The 25,814-nt window shown below is 49.3% G+C and overlaps 1 protein-coding gene across 1 annotated transcript in view; it reads right to left on the bottom strand.

Moving 5' to 3' along the window:
• ZCCHC14 (zinc finger CCHC-type containing 14) overlaps positions 1–25,435 on the bottom strand; it is a 47,568-nt gene extending 22,133 nt beyond the window's left edge. The window contains exons 1-3 of the mRNA XM_065925165.1: positions 24,798–25,435; positions 8,409–8,532; positions 1,456–1,529 (exon numbers count right to left, since the gene is read on the bottom strand). Of these exons, the coding sequence (XP_065781237.1) occupies positions 1,456–1,529; positions 8,409–8,532; positions 24,798–25,349 (750 nt within the window). The 5' untranslated portion in view covers positions 25,350–25,435. The remainder of the gene's footprint in view (positions 1–1,455; positions 1,530–8,408; positions 8,533–24,797) is intronic.
• Positions 25,436–25,814: the final 379 nt, after the last annotated feature.

Genomic DNA, 25,814 nt, shown 5'->3' on the forward strand with positions numbered 1-25,814 from the left:
CCATGCAAATTTTAGCATCATCTTGTTGATTTCTAGAACAGAAAAATGCTCCTGGGACTTACTTTTGCAGATGGTCGTCTGAGACAACAGAGAATTTAGAAGTTTACAGGTATGTGCAGAGATGTTCTCAACAGGGTCCACGGTCCTTTCTCTTTACAGAACTGTAGCTCTGACCACAGTCAGCTAGAGACTGGTTAAACCCTGGAAGCTAGGCAACCATAAGGCACCTCACCTGTCTAGCGTGATGGGATGCCCAAAGCAAAGCTCATGCATGTTACACACTCACACCCCACAGGCGGCCACTTAGCTGAGTCACAAGCAGGAGGGCACCTCGCTACACAAAGCGCGCTTGGCTGAGGCTGCACGAAGGAGCAGCACGCCTCATAAATGAGTGCTGTGTGCTTCTAAATGTTCATTTCATCTTTCCTTAGTACCTCAAATCACCATCCGACAGTCTATAAATCCCCGAAGGCACATCAGGTTAGTAAACCCCAGCACCACCCCCATAAAGACTAGCTGAACTGTTGGCTGGTGAAGGGTTATCACTGTCCTAAACACAAGAGTGTGCTTATCAGTTATCTCATCAGGAGAAGTAAGCTTCCAGATAACCAAAGCTTTTCTTTAAACACTAAAACACTTCATTCAGCTCATGCATCTGGGTAGAAACTTCCAAAACTCAACAATAACCACACGAGACAGTAAGCTCAGAGCTGAGACAGGCCTCCAAGGAGCCTTCTGGAATTGTCTGCTGGGCCTCCAGAAGACTCCGGATGTCCCTGTCTGCCAGCCTGCTGCCCCGATCCTGGTCACAAGCCCCTCATCTGGGGAGAGGCCAAGGGTCCACCCTGCCCAAGCTCACTGCTTGAGAGAGGCTGAGGATGGCGGCTGAATCTAAACCCAGTTTGAGCAGACTGGCTGTGAGTGGGGTTCCAAGGGCCTGATAAACAGTATGCCTCAATTTTCACAATTCTCCTCTGTAGCCAATTTAGGTGACCAACTACCTACCAGGAGCTGAGTGTGTCTCCAGAGCACGTTCCCCCCCAGCCCACCAAGGAGGTTCTGTCATCCAGGAGGTGCAGAGGAACACGGCTCATCTCTGCAGGCACTGACTCCCCCAGACTCCAGCCTCTGACTAAACGGAGGTGCCGGGACACAGACAGGTTCAGCACTGTCCGTGGTCACACAGCTAACAGGGACACAACTGGGCTGTGAGCTCCAGGCTGCGCCCGAGCCCAGACCCTCCTCATCAATGGAGAGCAAGCAGCCCCAACAAGCTCATCCTGGGGCCCAGCCGCCCGCAGGGCCCAGCCCCCACTTCTATCTCCCACAGCATTGGTACCAAGCGTTGCAAAAAGACCTGTCTTTTATTTAGATAAATAAAAGTACTGCTTCGTAGTAAATATTCCCTTCCTATCCCTTAGAGCAGAAAAGGGGAAAAAAAACTTAGTATCTTACCTCAAAGGAACATTCAACATTTCTTTCATTTTTTTTGTGTGATAATCCCTTCAGGTCTATCTTTTCAACACTCACTGTAAAGGTAAACAAAACAAAAAAACAACAAACAGAATTATAAAAATGACATAAAAGCTTGAAGCATACATGATTAGTTTGCATTGATCGGTATGTTAGCAGCTTTTACAGGAAAGCTCCCAGCGCCCCACGCCGTCTACTCCACAGAGAGCTCGTCAGGAACGAGGGAGGCTGGAGGCCGAGCTCAGAATGAGGGCAAAGTTGATCGTGAGACAGAAAATACAGGGAAAATATAAAAACAAATCAATAAAAAGGGATAGATGCTTGAAAAGAACATACGTTTCTTTGACTGCTAGAGGGCAACGGATGATAACTGTAACTGAAGGTTAGTTATGCTCTGTTATCCCTAAAAGACTAAAGCTCAACGTCTCCCACTCTGGTTGTTTAGAGACGCGGCTACCCACAGCCTTCGTCGGGCCAGGCTGCAGGTGCGAGGACTGCGCCTGTGGAGCAGGCTCCCGGACCCCTAGCGCCGGTCCTACAGAGCAGGGGTCACGGCTGCACGGGTGGACAGGACAGGAGAAGACAGTCACGTTAGACAGCCCCAAAGCAATCACCTCCTCAGGCCTCCCCTTTCCCTCGCACAGGTGCTTTTTTTTCTCTCCCAAGAAAATGATACAATTAGCTTGTAAGCACTTAAGTTTTAAGATGCAAATTAAGTTTGTAAAATGCAAATATTCAAGCACAAATATTTTTGAAAATAAAACATCACTTAATAAACATGATCTAGTTTCCAAACCCCCAAATCACACTCAGGTATGTAGGTCCTGTTGCTGATTCAAACACAAATGCATCTCAAATACTCATTTAACTGCTTGCTTCTTCAAGCTTATGAACTTCTGGCAGGCGCAGCAGTCAGACAATCCACCTCTTCCCCAGCAAATGACAGAGGCTTTCCTGCATGAACAGCATACACACCCTCCTCATTTTTCACCCATATTCCTGGAGGTCGCTTGGCTGTGTACTATGGGCGTTATCTGCAGATCCTCAACACCTGTCTAACCTGACACACTCAGTGTAACTCACAAAACTATCATGTTACACTTTTTGCAGACGCCCAATCTCCTGGTCGGCCACACATCCTGAGTTTTCTCCAGCAAACACCACTCTGTAAGATGTTCAGGGCCAACCCCCAGAAGGTTTCGTGGTCAAAAGTTTGGGGGGAAATCTAAGAAACTCCTTTTCGTAGACTGCCCATGTACGTGATCATATTAAAGACTCTGAAAAGTCCTGTGACAAATAAATCTACTTTTATTAACCACATTTCCCCCATTTTTTTTTTTTTGGCCACTGAACTCTCTCCTCCCATAATATGAGCAATTCTGGGCACCAGGCTTCAGGAAGGTTCTAACCCTGTACTTGCCACTACTGCAGCCACTGACCCCATGGGACCACTTACACTGGTATTAATTACAATTGAATAAAATTAAAAATCTCCTCAGTTGAACTAACCACATTTTAAGCACTCGGCAGTCACGCATGGCCAGTAACTGCCACGCTGAGCAGACCCAGAACCCTGGTGGTCACAGGGAGTTCTACTGGGCAGCATTATAAAGTCAGGGGCGGGTGGGCTGCAGGCAATCCTCGGCCGGTCGGTGTGACCGCCGCCAGGGTGCAGAGTCACACTGTGGGCTGATGCTCCGCCAAAGGTGCTCTCCACCTGCCGACAGCAGAGCCCAGCAGTGGTGCCAGACTCCACACGCCTCCTCCCCAATCCAGAAACACAAACCATCTGGAGCTTCGCAGAAAACAACATGCCAATCCCTGCCCTAAACCAACAAATTGTTCACTCACCAACTCGTCTTATGAAGTGCCTACTGTGTGCTGGGCCGTACTCCGGGGCTGGGCACAAGGCGGCCAGCACTGACCAGAGTCCTTGCCTTCACAAACCACTGCCTGAATTTTTGAGCCTCTATAAATTCATAAAGTTGTATCAGGGTTGATACAGATCGTGGGAGACACTAGAACCCATTTGGTTTAGAGTATTTTAAACTTAAAATAGCATCTCACAGGAAGGAATTGCTCTTTTAAAAAAACAAGAACGTTTGTTTCCTTTCTGGCAAAACAAAGAAAACACTACGTTTAGCAGTTGTGCACTGCCCGACCTCGCTCAGTGAAACTACCCACTGTTCCTGTCTGACTTCCCCAGGCGGACTGTCAGCAAATAAACAGCTCTTACACTCTCCCAATCACTATTTTTAAAAACTTACGCACAATGATCTCACTCTAATCCAGACCCTTCACTTCTTTAGACAATAGAATATACAAAGTCAACGAACCCAGAAAAACCTATTTGGTGTTTTCCTGGGCCACAGAACACCAACGTGTACCTAAAAGTTCCAGGGCGGAATATTAGGATTTATGAAAAAAAGCAGAAAGAAAAAACCCTAACTGGACTGAAGGCGGGAAGTGACTCATATCTAGACAGGAAAATGTGAAAAGCAGATGAATGTTACTCAGCTGTTTTCAAATCAAAGAGGCATTTCGGACCAGAGGTCTGAGATGTTAGCAAGACCTCTCTGGAGCCCCCAGCCCACCGGACACTGTGTTCTGTATCTGCATCACCAGCCCTGGTTCCGCCAGGATGCCTCTGGACCAAACACACGGACAAGACCTGCTGTCTTCTCTTGGTACCGCCCGCCCTGGATGCAACACCTGTGGCCACACAGGGCTCTGAGGGTGGGAGGACGGCCCGCTGGGGGCAGGGGGTTGGGGCAGGTGGATGCTCTGCAGCAGGTGAGGGCGGCAACGGCGGCCAGCACGAGCGCCGGGCTGGGGGGTGTTCAGCTGGGCTTCAAAGATGTGTAAGACACTCTCAACTCCAGAACTATTAAAGACCATGTTTATAACAATAAAAACATGAACAAGTGCTTATCCTGTTACCTGAAATATTATACATTGCATGTATAACATGATTATAGTTTTTTAAAATGCAAAAGAGAGACTAAAAATAAATGATCAAAAGTGACAGGGTTAACTTAACTGTGCCTGGTGGTGGAGTTATGGGTAGTTTTCCTGCCACATCCCTGCAGTGTGGTTTCATGGTTTTTAGAGTGTTTACCTGTGTGCACACATGTTTGCTGATGGCCCACTGAAAGCCCACTGGTAGACAAGGTCCCCCTTCCCTCCTGCCACCCTTGTGGGCCTGAAGACTGGGTCATGTCACACGCGAAGCCCCACTCCTTTCTGAAACGTGTAAGCAAAAAGCTTGTGTCAGTTTGAGGGGTTGGATACCTAACCATCACCTGAGGAAGAGAACACAGCCCAAGACAGCATTAGTGTCAACTGGGAAGACCCCCTAGACCCCCAGGGCTGGACAGGAAGAGCACCCAAGACGAGAGCACCTCCCTGGGGCCCAGACTGTGAAGGGGTTTGGGCCGGGCATGCAGTGGGACTCCGGCTTGAGGCCACCAGCCTGCTCCCACGTGGAGAAACAGTATATGATAATGTGCTATTTCCTTTCAACATTTCCTGGGTTCTAGTTTTCTTCTTTTCTTATTCAAGTTGTACACCAGCCGTTCTCCTCAAATCTTACAAGTCAGAGCACATAGCCTTCAATAAGATGTGTAATTGCACTGAACTCCCATTTTTATAATTGGATCCATGCCTAATTAAAAAACCAGAGCACTACTGTCACTAAGAAAGGAGGGAGGCCGAGTTGCATGGATAAGACCGTAAAATGCACTGTGGTAAGAGTGCAGGCAGGCGCCCTGGAAGCCCCAAGTGGGGTCCGGCGGGGTCACCGACCCCCTCCAGCAGCCACACCGCCAGGTCTAGGAACACACTCCCGACTCCAGCTTGGGAGTGCCTACTAAAACCTCCACGGCCTACGGCCACCTTCGCTGCCAAGTGCTGTCACGCAATCCCCAGGAGCTGAGGGCCACGTCGCAGGAGAGAACAGAACACCACGAGATGATGGCTTTAATAAGTCCCAAGAAGGAGGCTCTCCTCCGAAACACTTCCCTTTCACCCTAAAGACTTCTGGAAAAAACCGAGTTGTCGTCAGTTTTCTGCTAATTATGTGTTTTACTTGATTTCAGTGTATCTTTACTAAATAGCTTAATTTGGTACAGTCAATAACAAGAAACCAATTTTATGCCAAACCCAAAGCTAAAAGAAAGCACAGTAAAAAGGGTTTTATTGATGAGTGAGGGAAAAGATGAAAAATGATCATTTTCTAGCACAACACCTTCTCTCAAGCTCCATACAACAGAACTCAGTGTCCTCATACTTAAAGAAATGGAACCAGAATAATATTTAAGATGCCTCCAGCTTTACAGTTTTATTACTGAAACCTAATTTTCATCTAAGAATTAAAAAGCTGTATTCTTAAAAGTCTCAGCTGAATAATGTTCCTAAATATCAATTTACTTTCTCACTTTCATTTAGCATTCAGTCATCTGTGTTAATGGGAATAATTTTTTAAAACACTGTTTCTTTTAACTGTTGTTAAAATTTGAACATTCACTACTGTGTTGATTAAACCGATCCTCTTTTCTACATCTTTTTAGGTCATGTTATATGAATTTAAGAACTCTATAAATTTATTTTTTGATTTTTTTATCATCTAGCTCCCTTGCATTAATTTGATTTGTTAGTTCTCCAGAAAGATATAAACAAAAGTTGAACATGATCCAGAAAACATAAAGCTGATAAAAGATACATCTGAAGTAAAAAATTAGGAAATGAATGCATATTCCATTTGGATGGTTAGCGATACTGCACTTGAACTTAGGGACCTGATAAATTCACTTATGTACGTTCATTATGTGTGTTAAGGCAAGCGTTTGTTCAGCCTTCGTACGCATGAGGCCCCGCAGCGGCCATGAGTGGTGGAAGAATGACTCAGGCCACAGCAATACTGTGGGGCAAGACTTTAAAAGGGAAGGGAAGGGCCCGCTGAGCAGAGCCACACGCAGTCAAGGCCCAGGGGTGACACCACCCGTGTTGGGAGGAAGTTAAAGTGGTGGTGGAGATGGGGAACAGGAGGCCAGGGCAGGCGGCTGGCCCAGGACCCATGCATCAGGGCAGGGGGAGACCAGGGGATCTGCAGTCTCCGGCTGTGTGAACTATGACACCCCAGCTGCATGACCTTGGGCACAGTTATTTAATCCCTGAACAGAACAAGCACCAGCTTGCTCCATGGTGCTGCGGCATCACCTGGCAGGCTCCCGTGAACTGCCAGGTGGCTTCCCGAAGAAGTCTGAAAACCTTCAATCAACAGTACAGAGAAAAAGGTAAGGCTTCTGCCTAATGTGTGCATGGCTTTCCTTTTCTAGTCTCTTCTGTTTAACCAAGCGTTGGGATCTCAGGGTTGGAATCCCAGCGTATCTTAGGAACGCTGCTTAACCGCAACTCAGTTGTCCTGTCTGAAATGGGGACTGCGGTTACAATGAACCAGGTTATTATACCTGAGTCCCACAGGGTCTTAGGAAGATCGGGTGGGTTAATGTATGTAACAAGCTAGGACCACCTTCTAAGACTAGTCAGGTTTCAGACTGTCCTTACTGATGTCCCCTGAGCTGTAATCTGAAGAAACACAAAAGTCTGACCTCTTTATAAGGTGAACTGTGTCTCTGAAGGTTTTTAAAAAGCACAGACAATCCAAAACTTAAGTGGGATACAAAAAAACAACAAGAAAACTAGTAACGCTGGGAGTGGCTTCAGGCTTTCCGAAGAGCAGTAACAGGGTACTGGGGAAAGCATGAACAATAAACCAATGACCAGTTACCTGCTGGGTCAGTTTCACGGTAGAGGAACTATGGTTACCTGTGACCACTGAACAGAGACCACTGTGGATAATCAGCAAGGTCTGGCTTACTGCATCTTCTAAGCGTCATGATGTCTGACAGCAGTCAGGTCTGGTCCTACCACAGTCCCGCCTTCCTGCACCAGGCACCCCGGCAAGAGACAGACACTGCTGTTCAACCAGCAATTACATTAAAACACAGGAAATGAGGGGTCTTGATAATTGTGCCGACAGGAGAAAAGCATGATGGTGAAGAAGTGGCCGTCCCCCTTAGGACTGCGAGGGTACAAGATACAGGCTCCACTTGGACGGGCTGGGGACAGAGGAAGCAACGCCCACTGGGAGGCACCTCCCCCATAACAACACGCCGAAGGAAGACCCTCTGCTCAGTGAGTGACAACTACCCACCCAGAAACAGAGGCCCCACTGCCTTTAGGACGACTGAGCCTCCAGCGGAACCCAGGAAACGAGCTGACTGCTGCTCCCAGGGCCATGAGGAGGGCAGTCATCCAGGCCCACAGCCACAGGTGTGAGGACTTGGCACTGCTGGCATCCTCACCCAGCTCCAAACCAGGAAGTGAGAGCAGCCGGGGGCCCTGTGGGCTGTGCCCCATCCTGTCCCTGTGAGCCCCCCAAGGGCCCACACCACTGGCCAGGGGGCCACCGGCCTGACGCTGTCCACTGTGGCCGCACGAAGCCAGACGGCCGAGAACCAGGGAGACCAGCCTCCCACTGTGGGAGGGAGAGCTGCCTTGTCCATGCTGAGCCAGCGCAACTGCAACGCGATGAAATAAGACTACAAGTTCAGGCCCTCAGTCCTGGGGGCCCCGCCTGGGGCTGGTGGCAACCACGTCAGTGTGGAGACAACAGTGCGTCACTGCACAAAGCGCTGTTCTCAATTCAGGAGCCCTGGCGGGGCGGCGCATGACAACGTTCACTGATTTTCTCTTAATAAACACCAAGACGTGAGATTTCTACAGTCAAGACACATCCGTGTATAACTTGCGGAATTCAGAAAGAATAATACATCTAAGACTAGCGTTTTCAAACCATCTGGAAGCAGCCAGCCAAACATCATGACCCTCAGCTCCTCCCCACATCCCGTCCTCCCTGAGGCCCCACAACTCACCTCTGGACAGTTTCCCTCCAGGCCTCTTGGGCAGCGACCCCTCAGTGGAATGTGTGGATGTGTGCAGGGCGTTCTCCAGGCTGTTGCCCACGCTGCTGACGGGGGGCTCCGTCCTGGGCGTGACCTGTGGGGACAAAGTCAGAATCAATTTATTTTCTTCCAAAATTTAGTTCACATGCGAGGATTTTCATTTTTACTTGAAAGTCACTTATGTTTACTGTAGCTTCCAATTTTTCTGTAAAACAGTCATCATTAGCGTGAGCACTTCTGGTGGAAGACGAAACTTTGAACAATCCACCACTCACCACCGAAATGTAAAACCATCCCAGTTAGAGCAAACATGGGGGCTAATGTCTTGTGCCAGCGGTTCACTCGCCGGGTAAACTGCTAACTGAGCCGTCACAAATCCTATCTGAGCCAAAACCCGATTCTTTCTTCAAATCACAGTTTCTTATTAATTACAAAGCAGGACTTAACACTGTCCTATAAATCTTGAAAAGTAATAAAATGCTCTAACAAAAACAGGAGAGAACAGGATAGACCTGGATCTATTTGGGGGTGCATTTTTAAAAAGAATATTCTAGAAATACATTACAATCCCATCTCTGGATAGTTGTCATACAAAGTACTCACATGTGAGAATGATGTGTGTCGGCAGAGGGAGGGCAGACACGCTCACTGTAACAGTGAAGCACTGAAAGCACCTCGAACAGCTACTAAGAGAGACCCAGGAAAAAAGGACCGCCGCCCACAGGCCCCCACTCCATGCTGGCCGTGCGGGTTCAGCCTGCACCAGGTTCCCGACAGGGGCCAGGAGGGCTGCCCCGTCTCCGCTCCCTTGTCTTAGGCTTACAGCCAGCCAGGACCCCCGAAGGCTACCTCGGACTCTACAGTGACCTCAGGGGGAGAGGGGAGGGGAGGGGGTCCTTGGGAGCTGGTGGGGGAGGAGCAGCACCTTTACTTTTTCCCCCCAATGACGACCAGTATTTGAAAATTTTTATAGCTAAATGCATTTATTACTTTTAGGATTTAGAGGAATGAAAATGACCAATGCTTTAATGTCTTCCTACTCACAATTTAAAGGACAGTACAGAAGAGTCATGATTTTAAAGTTTACCAAAAGCAGCAAGTTTTAAAAGAGGGAGAAACACAGTGCTTCACACACAGCCAAAGAGAAGGTTTGGGAAAAAGAGGCATGACTTCTGGTCCCAAACCTGACCCGGAGGGGACGCGAGATGCACACAGGAAGCTCTCAGGCCGCCACTGTCCTCGGTTCACCTTGTTACCTGGCTAGCGGGGGTCGGGAGGGGGGGGGGGCGCGGTGGCGCACACCCTGCTGTTTGCAGGCCTGGCCGGGGCACCTGGCAGAGGTGGAGGGCCTGGGGCAGGTGGGGGTGGGCAGATCGCACCAGCCACTCCCCCAGACAGAGCTCAGGGAGGCCGCGGCAGGCACGACCCCGCCTGCTCCCAGGCGCCAGCCTCTGACCCAGGAAGGCCCCAGTTGTGCAGGTGTCCCCTCCCCACATGCGAGGACCCACACAAGTTCAGTAACTCCACAGGTCTGGCTAATCTGCAGGTTTACAGAACTCAAGAAAGAAAACCCTCCCCCTCCAGCACTCCTCTAAAAAGTCCATTCATTTGATAACGTTTACTGAAACGCTGTAAGACAGTTACATTTTCCAATTACTTATACTTGTAGTTTAATCTGCATTACTTCCTTTAGGTAAAGCAAAGTTTTCTTTTATCATTCAATGATCAGAATATTCCAGAAATGAACTTCTCCTTTATTAAATAACATACAAGCACTGACAAGTACAACACAAAGGATATGAATCTGAGCAAACTCCAGGGGATAGTGGAGTCTGGCGTGCTGCAGTCCAGCACAAAGAGTCAGACACGACTTAGCGACTGAGCCACAAAAAAGTTACTCAAAGGGCAAGATTTAAATACCAAACAGTAAATACGACTTTAGGGAACAACTTTAGGGAACAAGGCTGACATTTCCAACAATACACTAAACACAATGGCAGCCAACGCCCCACATCTGGCCTGACCCCCAGGAACCCCCACGTTCTCTCAGCTGCCCTGGTGGGTAATTCTAAGTCCTGGTCCTAAGGAGAGGGAGACTGAGGGTCTCAGCAACCGCTAACAGAAGCGCAGGCCCTGCTGGCCCATGATGAACCTCTCCGCATGGAGTACACACACATACCCCTGCCCAGCCTCCAACAACTCAACTGGCCTGAGTGGACGCCACCCTCCAGACTCACACCCTTTGGGGAGGGGGCTGCAAAAATGGACCATAGTGTCCTCAGTTCCTCTGGTGAACGCTGAGGTGGAGAACTCAGCCAGTAAAGCCTGGGGCGGGGGGTGGGGGCATGGAAATAACTCTGGTTCTCAGTCCTGACTGCACGTGGAACCCTGGAGTTACCCAGCAGGATGGATGCACTGCATCCTACATAAATATAGGAAAGAAAACTAAAACTGAAACAAGAAAAAAAAAAAAAACAGTTGTTTTCCTTGGCACTTCTGAAGCATTTCTTCCTAGTTTTCCAAACGTTCACTTCTTTCAACCCAGCCTCTATCTTCTCTCTGGTCCTTTGTTTACATTGAAAGCTGTCTTCACTTGTACTTCCCAGAAATGCTGTTTTTGGGGTTATTTTTGGTGAAGCTAATTTGCCCCATGTGACCCACGCAGCTCAGCCGAGCGCTGTCTGACTCACGCTCACAAGCAGAGCCATCAGCAGCCTGATGGACTCAGAACGGAGCTCTGCTCAGTGCTGGGGTCGCTTCTGCTGCTGCCGAGAGGCTCTGGGAAGACGCGCTCCAGCCGCCAGCCCAGCGCAGCCCTGACGGATGTTTTCCATTAGGCTCACAGTCCTGCTTCCTGCCAGTGCCCGCCAACTGACGCCCTCTGGGCCAGTCAGCTCCTTTTCGATCTTCACAGCCGCCCCTCCTACGACCCACGGGGTCTGGCTCCTGACATCTCCCACGGCCCTCCACTCCGTCCACTGGGCCTCAGGGCAGGAAGATGGTCGGGATAAACTGGAAGCCTCTGTCCTGGCTGCGCCCTTGGCCAGGGCCCCCTCGACCCCATCTCATACACAGCTCGGGCTCTGCAGCTGTGGCCCTGCCGACCGAGCCACCAAGGCCAAAACCTCGTCCAGTACACGTTCAGCTTCCTCCACTGCACCCACCTCACAGGGTTTTTGTGAGAATTAAATGGAAAGCATTTGAAGTAGCATGCTGGAAAGACAGGACTCAGCGAAATGGCAGTTGCTGCGACAACCGGGGCACGTGCAGGCCAGCCGGGAAGGCTATTACACAGGGTCACGTGCCGACACACGGCGCAGCGGGGACACCTAGAGGGGACGCACACTCACAGGTCCCGCAGAGAAGCTCCCCAGGCGGCTGGTCAACCGCACCCTGAGCGCAGCACGCAAAGCTAACCTCGCCCAGGGACGCAGTCCAGGCAGCTGCCCGGATTCCGCATCCCCATCCTGGGAACCTGGGGGCTGCCATCTCCTCTAAATAGACACTCCACCCACAGGCAACTCTTCTGTGACGAGCAAGCGCCACACTGCAACAGCGTGGACAGTGACCTGATTATCTGGACTACAGGCTGACAAGTGCCCCCCAAGTCAGTGCTCGTGATGTCACAGGGGAGCAAGCTCGTCCTCAGCCAGCAAGCGCAAGCTGCTCCAGCTGTGTGTCTAACAAATTTCACTGCCTCTAGACCTCTGGGCCCACTCATTCGCTGGGAGGAATCTGTCCTAAGAAGATAATCAGTGATTCAAGGGTTTGTGTGCAACAAGGTTCATCTAAGTTTCAAAAGAAGAAAAACAGGCAAGTCCCTGGTGGTCTAGTGGTTGGCACTCTGAGCTTTCACCACTGAGGGCACCAGTTTGATCTCTGATCAGGGAACTGAGATCCCACAAGCCATGCAGTGTGGCCAAAAAGAGAAAAAAAGAAACAAATATCCAGCAAGATTAATACTTAAATACGTAAATGTACATCCACATGATTAAATATTATGCAGCCTTTAAAAAACTTCAGAAAATGAAAGGCATGGGGAACACTCACATTTAGGTATATGAATCTGTAACATATAAATTCTACAGACACAAACATTATAGGCATTGGAAAAAGAAGAAAATATGCCATAATTTTAACAGTATTTTTATCTGAGTGATTAAAATGTATTTTTTTTGTTTTCTAAGTTTTTAGAAAGGAATAATCACTATTCAGTTCAGTTCAGTCGCTCAGTTGTGTCCGACTCTTTGCGACCCCGTGAATCACAGCACGCCAGGCCTCCCTATCCATCACCAACTCCCAGAGTTTACTCAAACTCATGTCCATTGAGTTGGTGATGCCAGTCAGCCATCTCATCCTCTTTCGTCCCCTTCTCTCCCTGCCCCCAATCCCTCCCAGCATCAAGGTCTTTTCCAATGAGTCAACTCTTCGCATGAGGTGGCCAAAGTATTGGAGTTTCAGCTTCAGCATCAGTCCTTCCAATGAACACCCAGGACTGATCTCCTTTAGGATGGACTGGTTGGATCTCCTTGCAGTCCAAGGGACTCTCAACAATCCTCTCCAACACCACAGTTCAAAAGCATCAATTCTTCGGAGCTCAGCTTTCTTATTAGGATTAGGAAAAAAGTTAAAGATACCAAGTGTAAATGAGAGCACCTTCCTGTAAGATGCAAACAACATGAAAGGTCAAACAGAAGCAACTTCTAAAAAATGGCAGCTGCTCATCTCGGCAGCTGCCCTGTCTCCTGGCCGGCCAGCACTGTCACGGAGCTGTCAGAGGTGCTGAGAAGCCTGGACAGGAAACCCCGCCACTGGGGGCAGGCTGGTGGAGCTGAAGCCTGGTGGGAGAGGAGCCAGTCAAGCAAACACCTGTGGGAGGGGCTTCCAGGAGCCGGAATGGACTCTCAACTCCAGCATCTACCAACAGAGTCCCTGATTTCCAACTTGTTCTCCAAGTGCCGCCTCTATAGTGGGAAGAACAACGTGCTGAATGTTGATACTTCTAAGTCAATGGGAAAAAACACATAAAATCAGAACGAAAAGTGATCTGTAAGCATTTTACTAAAGCAGTGATTACGTGTCTCTAAGAAACCAGAACAAGAAAATAGATAGTTTAATAGTGAAAGCTATTTGCTGACTTAGGACAAGTGAAAGCCAGAGCTAACCAAAAACCGTTTTCCACATAAAAACATTCCCTTTAATATTCCTTACCCTAGAGCTCTGCTCATTAAAAAGAAAGAAAAGATGGGAGAAAAAAATGATTACTGCTCAAAAATATCAGCACGAGGTACCAAGTACATAACTAGATGAGTTTTAGCAAAGCAAATCTAGAGCCAGGTTCTTCACAAGCAGCCCTGAGAGGTACAGCCCCATGGCACGCCCAGCCTCACTGTGTGCCCCAGGAAACTCAGAACTTCAGCTCCAGGCCTCCCCACAGCCAGTGATTAAACCAGAGTCCAGCAGTAGGGGAGGGCAGTGGGGGAGCACCCGGAGCCTGTCACCTCGGAGGAAGCCACCACAGTCCAGGTTGGCGACACGGTCGAGGTGCAGATCAGGCAAGGCTTTGTCTGAACAGCGCACTACCAGCTCTCACTCAGAGCTTTGTTTTAAACGTCCAAACAGCTCAGGTGTATTCTCCTGGAACTGAGCAGGTAATAGGCAGGAAATTTAAGGTGGGGTTGGGGAGTATTCAAAACAAGAGTTTTGGAGAGAAAGGCACAATGTTAGTGGCGAGGAACACAGTGATGTACGGGGTCACAGAGAAAAGTTATTAAATGCACAAGTTCAAAAGGCACAGCCAGGTGGGAACAAACCCCCATCTCTATAAACTCTGAAATCGACTCTGTTTGAAATGTAAAATACATTCAGGAAGACAGCCCTTCCCCTTCAGGAAAAACCTAAGTCACGTGACCGGTGTCCTGGTGGAAGCTGCTCCCCTCAGCCTGCAAGGTCCATTCCCGGCAAGCAAGGTCCATTCCAGTACTTTCTTTCCAGAATGTCACAGCCAAAGACACAGACGGGGTATCCGCTGCAGACTATTTTCACCCTCAGCACTTTGGACAAGAAGGGCACAGTACGCACGACACTGGCACTGTGCACACCCTGGCAAGAAGGATGCGTCAGTATTGGGGTATTCTCTGAGGACCCGGCTCGGCGTTTAGTCACAATAACTGAAGCGGGCTCTAACGCCCACCTTGGCCCTTGACGTAACATTCCAGCACCTGACAGGAACCTCGCAGAGCAGCGTGCATTCCCGGGGGTGCTGCACGATGCCCCAGGGTGCAAGCCACGACACAGCATCAGCCCAGAACACTGGGGCATCCACGACGGGCAGAACAGGCAACCAAAGACACTGGGGGTGAGCCGGATCCCAGCTGGAAAAGAGGACGTGATGTATCAAAGGTTCAGAAGCACCAGTGAAGCAGGCCCCGGGGGTGTGTATCAGTAGGAGCCCTGGGAGCAGACGCCTATTCTCAAAGGAAAAAAATCACTGCGATTGGTAACCCAGCCTCCCCAATATGAGTGTTAACAGCACATGGCTCCTGAGCTTCCTAACTAGTCAAGGAAAAGACTCACACAAACAAGACTTTTCAGAAAATTCCCACCTGCAAAGTCAGCACGCCAGAACAGAGGCCAGGAAGCTGGTGACAGGAGAAGCATGGTCCTCCCCGGGGAAGCACAGTCCTCCCCGGCGAAGCAGGGGCCCAGAGAGCGCTGTGTCCAGTGGGGTCACAGCCCAGGACACAGATGGGGCACCCACTGTAGCTTATTTTCACCACACATTTTCCCACATGGCCCCAACAACCCACATCAAAGTATCTCATTCACTTAATTAACTGTTACAGGTATAGGTTGTTACCATTATTCCCAAGCTTTTAATTTTTATTAAAATGTCCAAATGTGATGGGAGGAGGGGCTGTTTTTCTTCCCCACAAATTAATTCTCTTTCCTTTTCAGTTATTCTTTTTTCTAGTCTAGACTATAATATTTCTAGAAGTAGTTCCTACATAATACATGTTTTAATTAGATTCACTGTGAATCAGTAAGAAAACTGAGGATACAATTTCTTTCTAGTAATTCTATTGAGGTTCTTATGTAAAAGTCCTAAATAATCAGAAGTGATGCTACAATTCTCCTTTCTCATAATGAATTCAATGTCAATGTTTAAAATATAACAGAAACATAAACTAACAACTGGGATGGTAACAGTCGTTTGGTTTACTGCCATTCTACGGCACACTAAAATATCTAGACTTACCACAATCTACAATTTTTCAAATATTAAAGGAATACAATCAAACAGTCTTTCAGAGCTACAGACTCCTCTCTGAGACAATGTGACCCACATGCATAGTTCTACAGGTGACAAGCCCATCAGAGGACTGGAAGAACACACTCTGCTCCCAGCTCCCAGAGTACTTGTCCATAAACTTGGTTTTGTCATGGCGTCTACAAAGCCAAACCATCAAGTTCAGACAGTTTCTCCCAACAGAAGCTTTCGCACGCCAGCCTTTGAAAAATAAAAAAGGATACAGAAGTTAAAATCCGCTAGACTCTGCAGCTATATAGTACATAAGAGAAACAGCCGTTGGATGTTACTAATAGGCCCACGGGAAAGAAAAGCACTGAGGAATACAATGTTTTCACTCAGGTGGCCTTTCAAAAACACCTGGCATGTCCCTCCAGTGCTCAGGAGGCAGGGACCGCCAGCCTCTGGGAATGACAGACGATGACACAGTCTCTGCCTGCAATAACCAAAGTTTGGGAATGAACATGTGAAGAAACCTATTACAACCCATTATGGTAAGGGCTAGAACAGAAGCAGCCAAAGAAGGCTTTACAGATTGTGTGAGCTAAGAAGTGGGGCCAGATGCCCCCTCTGAGAGAAGAGCATCTGGGAGGGGCTCAGGGGAAAGGGGGCACATGAACACGAGGAACTGAGAACAGACAGAGCTGAAGACACACAGCCAGGTCAAGAGCAGATGGTCACGCTGGGACGCAGTGCACCACGCTAGGAGCTCAGGCCGGTGACCAGCCCTATGGGTATCTTCTCGGGACCACTGCTGCGACACCCAGGGTCTGCGATCAGCGGCTAAGGGTGGGCCGGGGAGGTGGCGGGGCACCATCACACACTAGACCCAGGTCAGGGATCCTAGACCAGAGCCCTGGTCTAGGAGCAGCACCCAAACATGTTACTGTTATTTTTAAAAAGAGATAAGGCACCAAAGTTTCTGTTTTAAATTTAATCATAAAACAAGGGAGAGAAGCTCTAAAGTTGTCTCTTGTGGACTTAAGGACAGCAGTTAGTTCTAACAGGAGGCCGTCACTCGCTTGCTTCCTGACTCGGGATGAAGTGGAGCTGCCCGTGGCTAGGGCAGTGCTTGTTCCCAGAAGACTACTGAGATCTGTGCTCTGACTCCCTCATAAATCACCCAAATCCACTTACAAAGAAGTGTCCCGCATATGTAACCATCATGCCAAGTGTGTCAGGGAGAGATGGGGAGCAAGGGACAGACAGACAGAAAGGAAGAACATGACTCGGCCGCCGCGGCAGTGTCAGTGGAGATCAATGACTGTGGAGATGAGAAAGCAGGCAGACTTGCCAACGGCGTGGGATCCTGGCTGGCAGGTCAGGACAGGGGCTCAGCGGTCAGAGACGAAGACAGGACCTCGCTTCTGGACACCCCGAGCTCCCTGGAACATCCAGCCACAGCTCAGTCGCAGCTGGTTAGAGTTGGGGGTGTAAGAGAGAGGGCAGACCACAGCTGAAATGTCATGAATTATCAAGTAACCAGAGAGGAGGAGAGAAGTCTGAGAAATACCATCATCAAAAGGGCACGAAAGCAGGAGAAACAGAAACGAACGCTCATACAAGTGGAGAAGTTGGGGGGGCGTGGTGGGGGTTGCCAGAAAATAAGGGGGGGCAGGGCTCCCAGGCTGCTCCAACCAAGTCCTGCCCAGACCCTTTAACTGGGCGTCTCAGCAGCCACAGTTGTTTAAAAAACAAAACAAAAGATCATCCCCCAGAGAATTTCACAGTGTAGAACGCCCAAAGAACAAATGAGAGATGAGAAAGATAAGGGGTGAATCTGGCAAATCACAGGTCATCAGGACAGAGACATCAGTGAGACCCAACAGACAGTCCAGAAGAAAACTGAAACATACCCGGAAATATGCCACATTTCAAATCTGAGAGGGAGGGTTGAGTTATTCAACAAATGGCACCAGGACAGCTAGGCTATCATCTGGAAAATATAAAACGAGCTTTGTACCTTAGACCAAATAAATTCCAGATGGATTGGTTAAATGCAAAATGAGAAACCACACAAGTTCTATATAAGCACACCACAGGGAATGGTTGTGTACAACGCATTACGTTTATATGAGCACAGTCTATGCACATGTAATGTGTACAATGCACAGTGTACACTGCATTTCTAATTACGACACAACACCCCGAAGCCAGGCGAGACTGACCAAGGCAACATTAAAAAGAAAACCCCAAACTGTATGGCAGAGTCTTCTGGAAAAAAACCCAAACCTGGAAAATAAATTCCTGAAACTTTCACTAGAGACAAAAGGACACTTTCTTTGAAACTTACAGAGCGCCTAAAAAAGAATAAAGACAAGATCAATAACCCAACAGAGAGAGGGATCAAGGAGAAGTTCACTGAATTTTCTTTTGTAGCTTTTCAATTTATTTTTACCTCTCACTATTAAAGTATTTTTAATTTAAAAGATTACTGGTACCCTTTAATTAAAACTGTTTTCGTTGAAGAGGCTGGAGGCAGAAGGCAGGTTACAGGAGGCTGAGGAATAGCTGACAGTCAGGCCCAGAGCAGCAGTACTGATTCCAAGGAGGCTGATGTGTCCTGTATCACTGGGAGGGTGTGTGCACGTGTGTGTGTGCGCACACTCAGTCACACTCAGGAAGAATGGCGCAGATGGGAGATCCGTTTGTACTGAATTATGTATACACAATGTTTTCAAAGAATACCTAAGTATATATTTAGATAGGCATTAGAACCTTGGAAGACTTCACACCAGACTGTTAAATACGGGCTCTCCCTGCAAAGCCAAGACCTGGCCACGGAAGAACAAGACCACAGTGGATGGCTGAGGGTTCACGGGCAAGGAAGGGTTCTGCTGCCTCCAGCAAAGTGCTGATGCGCCAAGTGGGAAAACAGCGGAGGTCAAAGGTTGGTGTGGGGAGGAGGCGAGGACAGGAAGTGGCAAAGTGCAGCACGTGACCCAAGAGTGTCCCTGAAGAAACAGAAAGATGTGACCAGGACGGAGGCAGAGGGGCTTCCTGGGACAGAAAGGAAAGCTCTGCCCCTGAAAGGAGCAATTAAGGACAGGACTGGGACAGGGAAGACATTTTGAGGGCTGGTGTTTTTTCTACAAACCTGCACAACATCCACCCCAAGCCCTGACCCCTCACAGGCGAGTCCACGGGTCCCAACGCTAGCCTTGCCTCCTACACGCGACATTCTGCACCAGTGAGAGCTGTCAGGGCAGCGATTACTGGAAAGAGGGCCTGTCCTGCGTCTGTCTTCTCTTCACTCGAAATGACTCCAGGCCTTCTGACCCGGAACAAAACAAGCTGCTTCAGAACTAATCAAATATTTTATTACTTCTCAATAACTGCTTTTGCCTTTGATAGAAGTGTTTCTATAATGTTTGGGTCTTTGAGGGCAGCTGTAAAAGAGAGAGGCTGCTACACAGAGTGAGGCACAAACAAAACAGCTATGGAGACTGGATGAAACTCTTTTGTGGAAACTAATTTCTAAACCATGTATGTCCAGGGTAAAAGCAAAAAATCAGAAACCCCCCAATAATCTGTAGACTATCAATAATAGTGAACCTGCAGCAACAGTTCTTTTTTTTTTTTTTTTTCCAGGTCTTCTGTCCTTTTTTTTTTTGAAGTTTATTTATTTATTTATTTATTTATTCTATTAGTTGGAGGCTAATTACTTCACGACATTTCAGTGGGTTTTGTCATACATTGATATGAATCAGCCATTGCAGCAACAGTTCTTACTTAAACTAGAGAGAAGTAGTATTCTGAGTGGGGGTTTCTCAAAAAAAAAAGAAAAGATACTCAAGGGATCTCTTCTAAAATTTAATCCACTGAAGGCAGGGAAAAAGGATACTTAAGTAGAAACTGCTTTTCCTATATGTAATAAAAATTTTCTTTTACAGTCACTAATTCCGCCAACAAACAGAAGCTGGACCAGCTCAGGTCTCTTCTCACTTCCTCTGAAGCTGTAAAATGCACACTTGAATTTGTTGGGAAAATACATTCATCCAAAACGTCCTCAATCCAAAAGAAGGGAAATAAAGTCTACAGGACTGAGGAGAATATGGGTAAAATAAAGCCTAAATAAAAATAATGAACTTCAAAAACTGCAGAAACAAGGCTAATGTTGATGTTTATCTACACTTACATCCTAACTTGCTTCAGTGATGCCACCCCATTGCTCATCACGTCCTAACAGGATAGGAAACTTCCAGCTTCCACAACTACACCCCAGAACACATGTGGAACAGGAAACAAACGTTTGTTGAGTTGAACAACGCACATGTAAACTAGCTCATGTCAAAGCAAGTGGCCTGAATTTAACCTGAGGGCAAAGGACAGTAATTCAAGTGCCACATAGTCTGAGCCATTGTACAGCAGGAAAGCAGCAGGACGGCAGCTACAGAAGAGGTGAGGGGTTTTCATCTGCAATGAATACACCAGCAGCAAGAAAGCAGTTAAAACTGCACCCCAGGATGTCTCAATTCCTATCCCATGGACTTCACTATAAAAAGAGGACAGTCTTTAGGACCTACAAAAGCTGGCCAAAAAAAAAAAAAAAAATCCAATCAATCTATCTCAGGACACCCTCTCCTGCAGCGCACTGAAGGAAGTTAGACTTGCTGGGAGTGGCCTTGACGGGTGGCCTTGGACGTGAGCTGCCCGGAACAAGCGTGACTGCGGAGCCGCAGTGGCCTCCCAGACACAGTGCTTCCTTTAACCTGAGCAGGAAGCACAGCGGCTCCAAGCAAAGTCCCTCCTTGTGGTTTCAGATGACTTCCAGCTCCAACAGGCCAGGGTTTAGGGTTAAAGGAGAAACCAGAGGAAGCTACTTCTAGCTCACATGACAAACTACCCGGTGTCTCCCTTTTGGAACTGCAGTGATTTCCAAAAACTTTTGGAAAATCAATGACACAAAGTAAGCTCTTGCTCACCTTGGGCAAGGGATTGTTAGCAGGTGTGTTCACCACACCTGTGCGGACCCCGAGCCTCTCTGATGCTCATCCCACAGCGGAGGGCTCCAGAGCTGGACCAGGGCACACGGCCAGAAGACCACCACCACCCACCACACTCCTGCACTGAGCACTTTAAAAACAGTTTCTACACCCTCTCGTAATAGGTCTGTGAGGCTCCTGACCCAAGGATTCCAGGCACAAGGGCAGGAGGGGCTCACAGTGTGACCCTGGAGCTGACCATCAGTCCCAATAGCAGAGTGGCCTCTGCCACTTTCAGCGCAGCTCCTCTGGGAGCCCAGGGTCAGACCAGCAGGGCACTGCGCTGAGCGCTACACAGCCATCCGCCGGGTGGACTCCAGTCTTGAGGGTCAGGTCCCTCAGGACAGACAGATGTTGGCGACACTCCAAAGAAGACCAGGTGAGTGTTAGGTGTAAGGGAGTAACACAAGAGTCTACTAGCTACGAAGGAAAAAAAGTCTAGAAACAAGCACCGGAAACAATCCACCTGTCCACCAACTGATGGATAAACAAAATGGGGTATTATCCATCCACATAATGGACAGCACTCAACCTAAAAGAAGTGCTAACACAGGCCCCACACAACATGAGTGAACCTTGAGAACAGTGCGTTGAGGGAAGGCAGTCAGCCACAGTGACCACACACCATAACCCGCTGACATGAAGTGTCCACAAGAGGCAAGCCCACAGACACAACGTAGTGCCGTTCTCAGGACCAGGGGAGGGGGGATGGGAAGTGACACAAATCGGCACAGATTTCTTTTACGGGTGATGAAAATGTTCTGGAATCAGACAGCAGTGATGGTTACACAACTCTATGAATATATGAAAAAACACTGCATCACACACCTTCAAGGGGTGAATTTCATAATACAGGAATTAAATCTCAATGAAGCTGTTATTTAAAAAAATAAGCACACACCACAGCACCTTATCACTTATACAGAGAAAACATAGCAAAGGATAACTGTAAACACTTTCCAAAACGATGACTTTATAATTAAATAAAATGAAAGACAGAGGCAGTGTCAAGTGGAAACCAGCTACCATCACCAGTTTACACTACACACCTACTATCAGCTACTGAGCACCATAAAGCCACCCTACTCTCCCTCCAGGTTTTCTGCTATGAACACCTTCCTTTCTGAAAGTTAAAATGTCTGGTTTACATTCTTCACACTTTTAAACTTCTTCTACAAGTCCTTGGAGAAAGAAGAATTTTATTTTTTTTTCCATTTATTTTTATTAGTTGGAGGCTAACCACTTTACAATATTGTAGTGTTTTTTGCCATACAGGAGAAAGAAGAATTTTAAAATAACACAGTGAGACTTTGGAGAAGCAGCTGGAAATAATCACTGTATCAGAAAATTTAATTACTAGAAGTCTCTCTTTAAACAGGATAAAGAATAAAAACCCACCAACATCTTTATCTCCAAAAGAAACAAAGTCTCTAAACTCAGAGAGCTCAAAACAAAACACAACATCTTAAAAAAGAAATGCAAACAGAGATTTAACCAGACTGCTCTTTCAGGACTGCCCTAAATGTCAGACTTAAGAGATACCAAGAAGTTTACATGGTAGATTTCACGTAAGTTTTGCATCAATGTCAGGCATACACTTGACATCAGCAAAGGAACAGAAAGTTAAATGAATGTGAGTGAGCTTAGTTTGTCCAGATAAAACTAAACACCATGACTGTTTCTGAAACATGGAAGCAAGAGCCCCCAAAGTTACTCACTATAACCTCATTATTAAGGGTCAGCCGGATCTCTCCAATTTCCCTCAGATGAACAAGAAAAATGCCAACTCCAAGTAACTACATATTCAAAAATCAACTTAGAAAACACCAACACTCTGAAACATAAATATTTCACTCCCTAACAACATACCTTACTTAAGCTAGTACTCCTAGAGAATTCCCTGGCAGTCCAGTAGTTAGGACTGGGCATTCTCATGGCCAGGGGCCTGGGTTCAATCCCTGGCCAGGAAAATAAGATCTTGCAAGCCCTGTGTTACAGCCAAAAACATTAAAAATAAATAAATAAAATTCAGTGCTCCTCTAAAGAAAGCCAAAGATGACAAGGCAGCAAAGGAAGCTCACAGCATATCTACTAGGCACTTCACAGGGGACCTCATGGAACCCCCAAACAAGCCCACAAGGCCATCCACTCCAAAACACCAGGAAAAGGGGAGTCTGGTCAAGGTCACACAGCTGGCCATTCTGAGCCCATGCCAGACCTGCAGAGGAGGGAGGAAGGAGGGATTGGGGAGGGGAATCAGCCCCCGAAACTCATCCAAAAGGTAGTTCTGGTTTGACAAAAAGTCTCTCTCATCAAAGATATTTTTTTCTAGCTTTAGCTCACTGCCCATTTTTTTCCAGCGTTAGCTCACTGCCCCATTAAAATCATCACCATCTTCTGCTTTTATAAGGCGATGCATCTGTACACACTAAAGAATTCCCTTCAAGAGATGACTACGAATGGTGTAACAGCCACAGACATCAGCAGTGCTGAGGAACAGGAGCAGAGGACTGACTGGTGAAACTGGCCACTGGGGACTGAACCCCCATGAGCAGCAGCACCCCAAAGCCTACTGAGCTCCCTGGGGACAACAACATTTCACAGGACCCTGCGATCCCTCTCTTGTAACTGCAAGAACATTTTTAGGGTGGGATTTGAACACACACTTTAAAAACGAGACTACAGTCTCAGAGGTGGTACCTATCTCAAAAGAGATATGACAGATTAAAAACCAATGTTGGTACCACAACCACGTCTCAAAGGAAGTCATTAAAAAGCCACAATTCACCAGTGAAAGACAGCTTAAAAACCACCACTAGCAAAGCAGAGAATCAAAGTTTTAGTTTAGGACACTCAGCCTTGATCAAAAAGCACTTAAGACTACTGTGTGACTGCAATCTTCCACTTCCAAAATAAAGTCAGTTTCAATACAAAAACACACACCACACATGGTCACAGATAAATCCTTTTGCTTGGAGCACAATCTTAGCACAGGGTCCCAGGGGGCTGCTAAAAATAAGTTTGAGCTCCAAACACTTTGTGTTTACATAGTTTTGAAACATTTAGACAAAAGTTCACATTTCTAAGTGACGACCACTCTGTCCTTCCTGTTTAATTTGAAGACACCAGTCCTAGTCGGCTTCCCATCAGTCTGGGATCTTTTCCTACAAAGGAAGGCGGGTCATTAAGAAGCAACTGTTTCACGGGTGTTCAAGGCTCCAAACCTGTTTTTCCTTCTGTTATGGTAGCCTGATTCTTACAAGCATTATAAACACAGACATAGGAACACATTCAGAAATACACATATGCACTCCATACACACGCATACATGCACACACTCACGTGTGTACTCACGTACACGCACACACGGACACGTGCCCACGGCGGCCTGCGGCCCGCGCCGACCCTAACCACCTCGGGGCGACTCGGGCCCCGCCGCTCCGGGGATACCGGCACCTAGGCCTCGGGCCCCGCACGGCATCCCGCAAACGTCTTCTACCCTTCCAGCACCTTCTAATCTCCACCTCCCACCTCACTAGCGGCTTCCTTTTCTGATAATAAACACCAGATTTGGAGGAACCAAGAGGACACAATGTGTAGCAGTTATCTGTCTCCCAAGAGCCTGATTAAGGGGACAAAGGCCTTATCACGCTTCCAGCGGAAGACGTGGACTGAAGGCCTGGCCGGCGCAAACTCAGCTCAGGGCGCTCTTCCCAATCCCGGAGCCCCCTCCCCCGGGCCCCCAAAGGACGTGCGGGGCCGGGGGGGTGGGGTGGGGTGGGGGTCCTGGGGTGCAGGTTCGGAGTGCGAGGTGGGGATGGCAAGTTGAGGTGAGGGTGGGGTTGGAGGTGCCGGGTGGAGAGGCATGGGACACGAGTGAAGTGCGGAGCGGACGCTTGGGGTGCGAGTGGGAGATTGGGGTGGGGGGTCGGTGAGGACACGGTTAGGGCTGAAGCTCCGGGCGCGGGTAGGGGTTTGCGGTAATGTGGCAGCTTGGGGAGGAAGGCGTGAGGTCTGGGGTTCCGGTGGGTGTTTGGGGTGGGGGCCTGGGGCGCGGGTACGCACCTTGTGGCAGGCCGGGCAGGTGGGCAGCGCGCTCTTGCCCCCGGGGCCGCCGCCGCCGCTCAGGCTGCTCTGGATCTGCGTGAGCTCCTGGCGCAGCACCTGCTTCTGGTGGAAGCTGAAGGCCGGGTGGTTGGAGGCCATGGTGAAGAGCAGCAGAAACTCATCGCCCGTGCGGCCCTCGTTGAGCTGAAGCCCGTAGTTGTGGATGATGGAGTCGATGTGCGTGAGCGTGCGGTATAGCACGCCCGCCGCCTCGCGCTGCTCCGAGCCCAGCAGCGCCAGCGACACCAGCAGCTTGCTGCGCACCACCTCGTCCGTCAGGTTGGTGAGGCTGCCCAAGTCGGCCGGGTTGTTGGCCTTGATCTCCGAGTCGCGCAGCGAGTGGTAGTCCTTGCGGGCCAGGTCCTCCAGGCACGAGCCAAGGAAGCGCAGCTCGAGCGGGATGCACAGGTCCAGCAGGCCGCACAGGAACTCCACGCGCTGCGGCGACGGCAGCTCCGAGAACCAGCGGTACACGCCGTCCCTCTGCAGCGGGCAGCGCTTCTCCACCATGCTGCCGCCCGCGCCGCGCCGCCACGCGGGGCCGGGGGCCGCCGCCCGGGGCCGGGGCCGGGGGCGCGGGCGGGCGCGGGCGCGGGCGGGGGTGCGGCCGGGGCCGGGCGAGGGCGAAGGCGGTCGGGCGCCGCGGGCCGCGCTGGGGCCGGGGGCGCGCGGCGCGGGCGAGACCCCCGCCAGGGGCCGGCGGGCGGGCGCGCGCGGGGCGCCGGGGGGGCCCGGGGCGGCCGGGGCGGCCGGGGGCGGCGATCGGCCTCGGGCCCCCCGCTCACGGGCGGGCTGCTGGCCCGCGCCCGTCCCCGGCGGCGTCCGGTGCGCGGCGGCGGCGGCGGCTGCTCCTCGTCGTCGTCGTCGTCGTCGTCGCCCGGGAGGCGGCCGCCCCCATCTCCCCCCGCGCCGCAGGGTCTGTCACTGCGGGCCGCCCTCCGACGGAGCCGCCCGGGCCATGCCGCCGCGCTGGGC

This window comes from Muntiacus reevesi, chromosome 2, assembly GCF_963930625.1.
Source record: "Muntiacus reevesi chromosome 2, mMunRee1.1, whole genome shotgun sequence".
Lineage (NCBI taxonomy): Eukaryota > Metazoa > Chordata > Mammalia > Artiodactyla > Cervidae > Muntiacus > Muntiacus reevesi.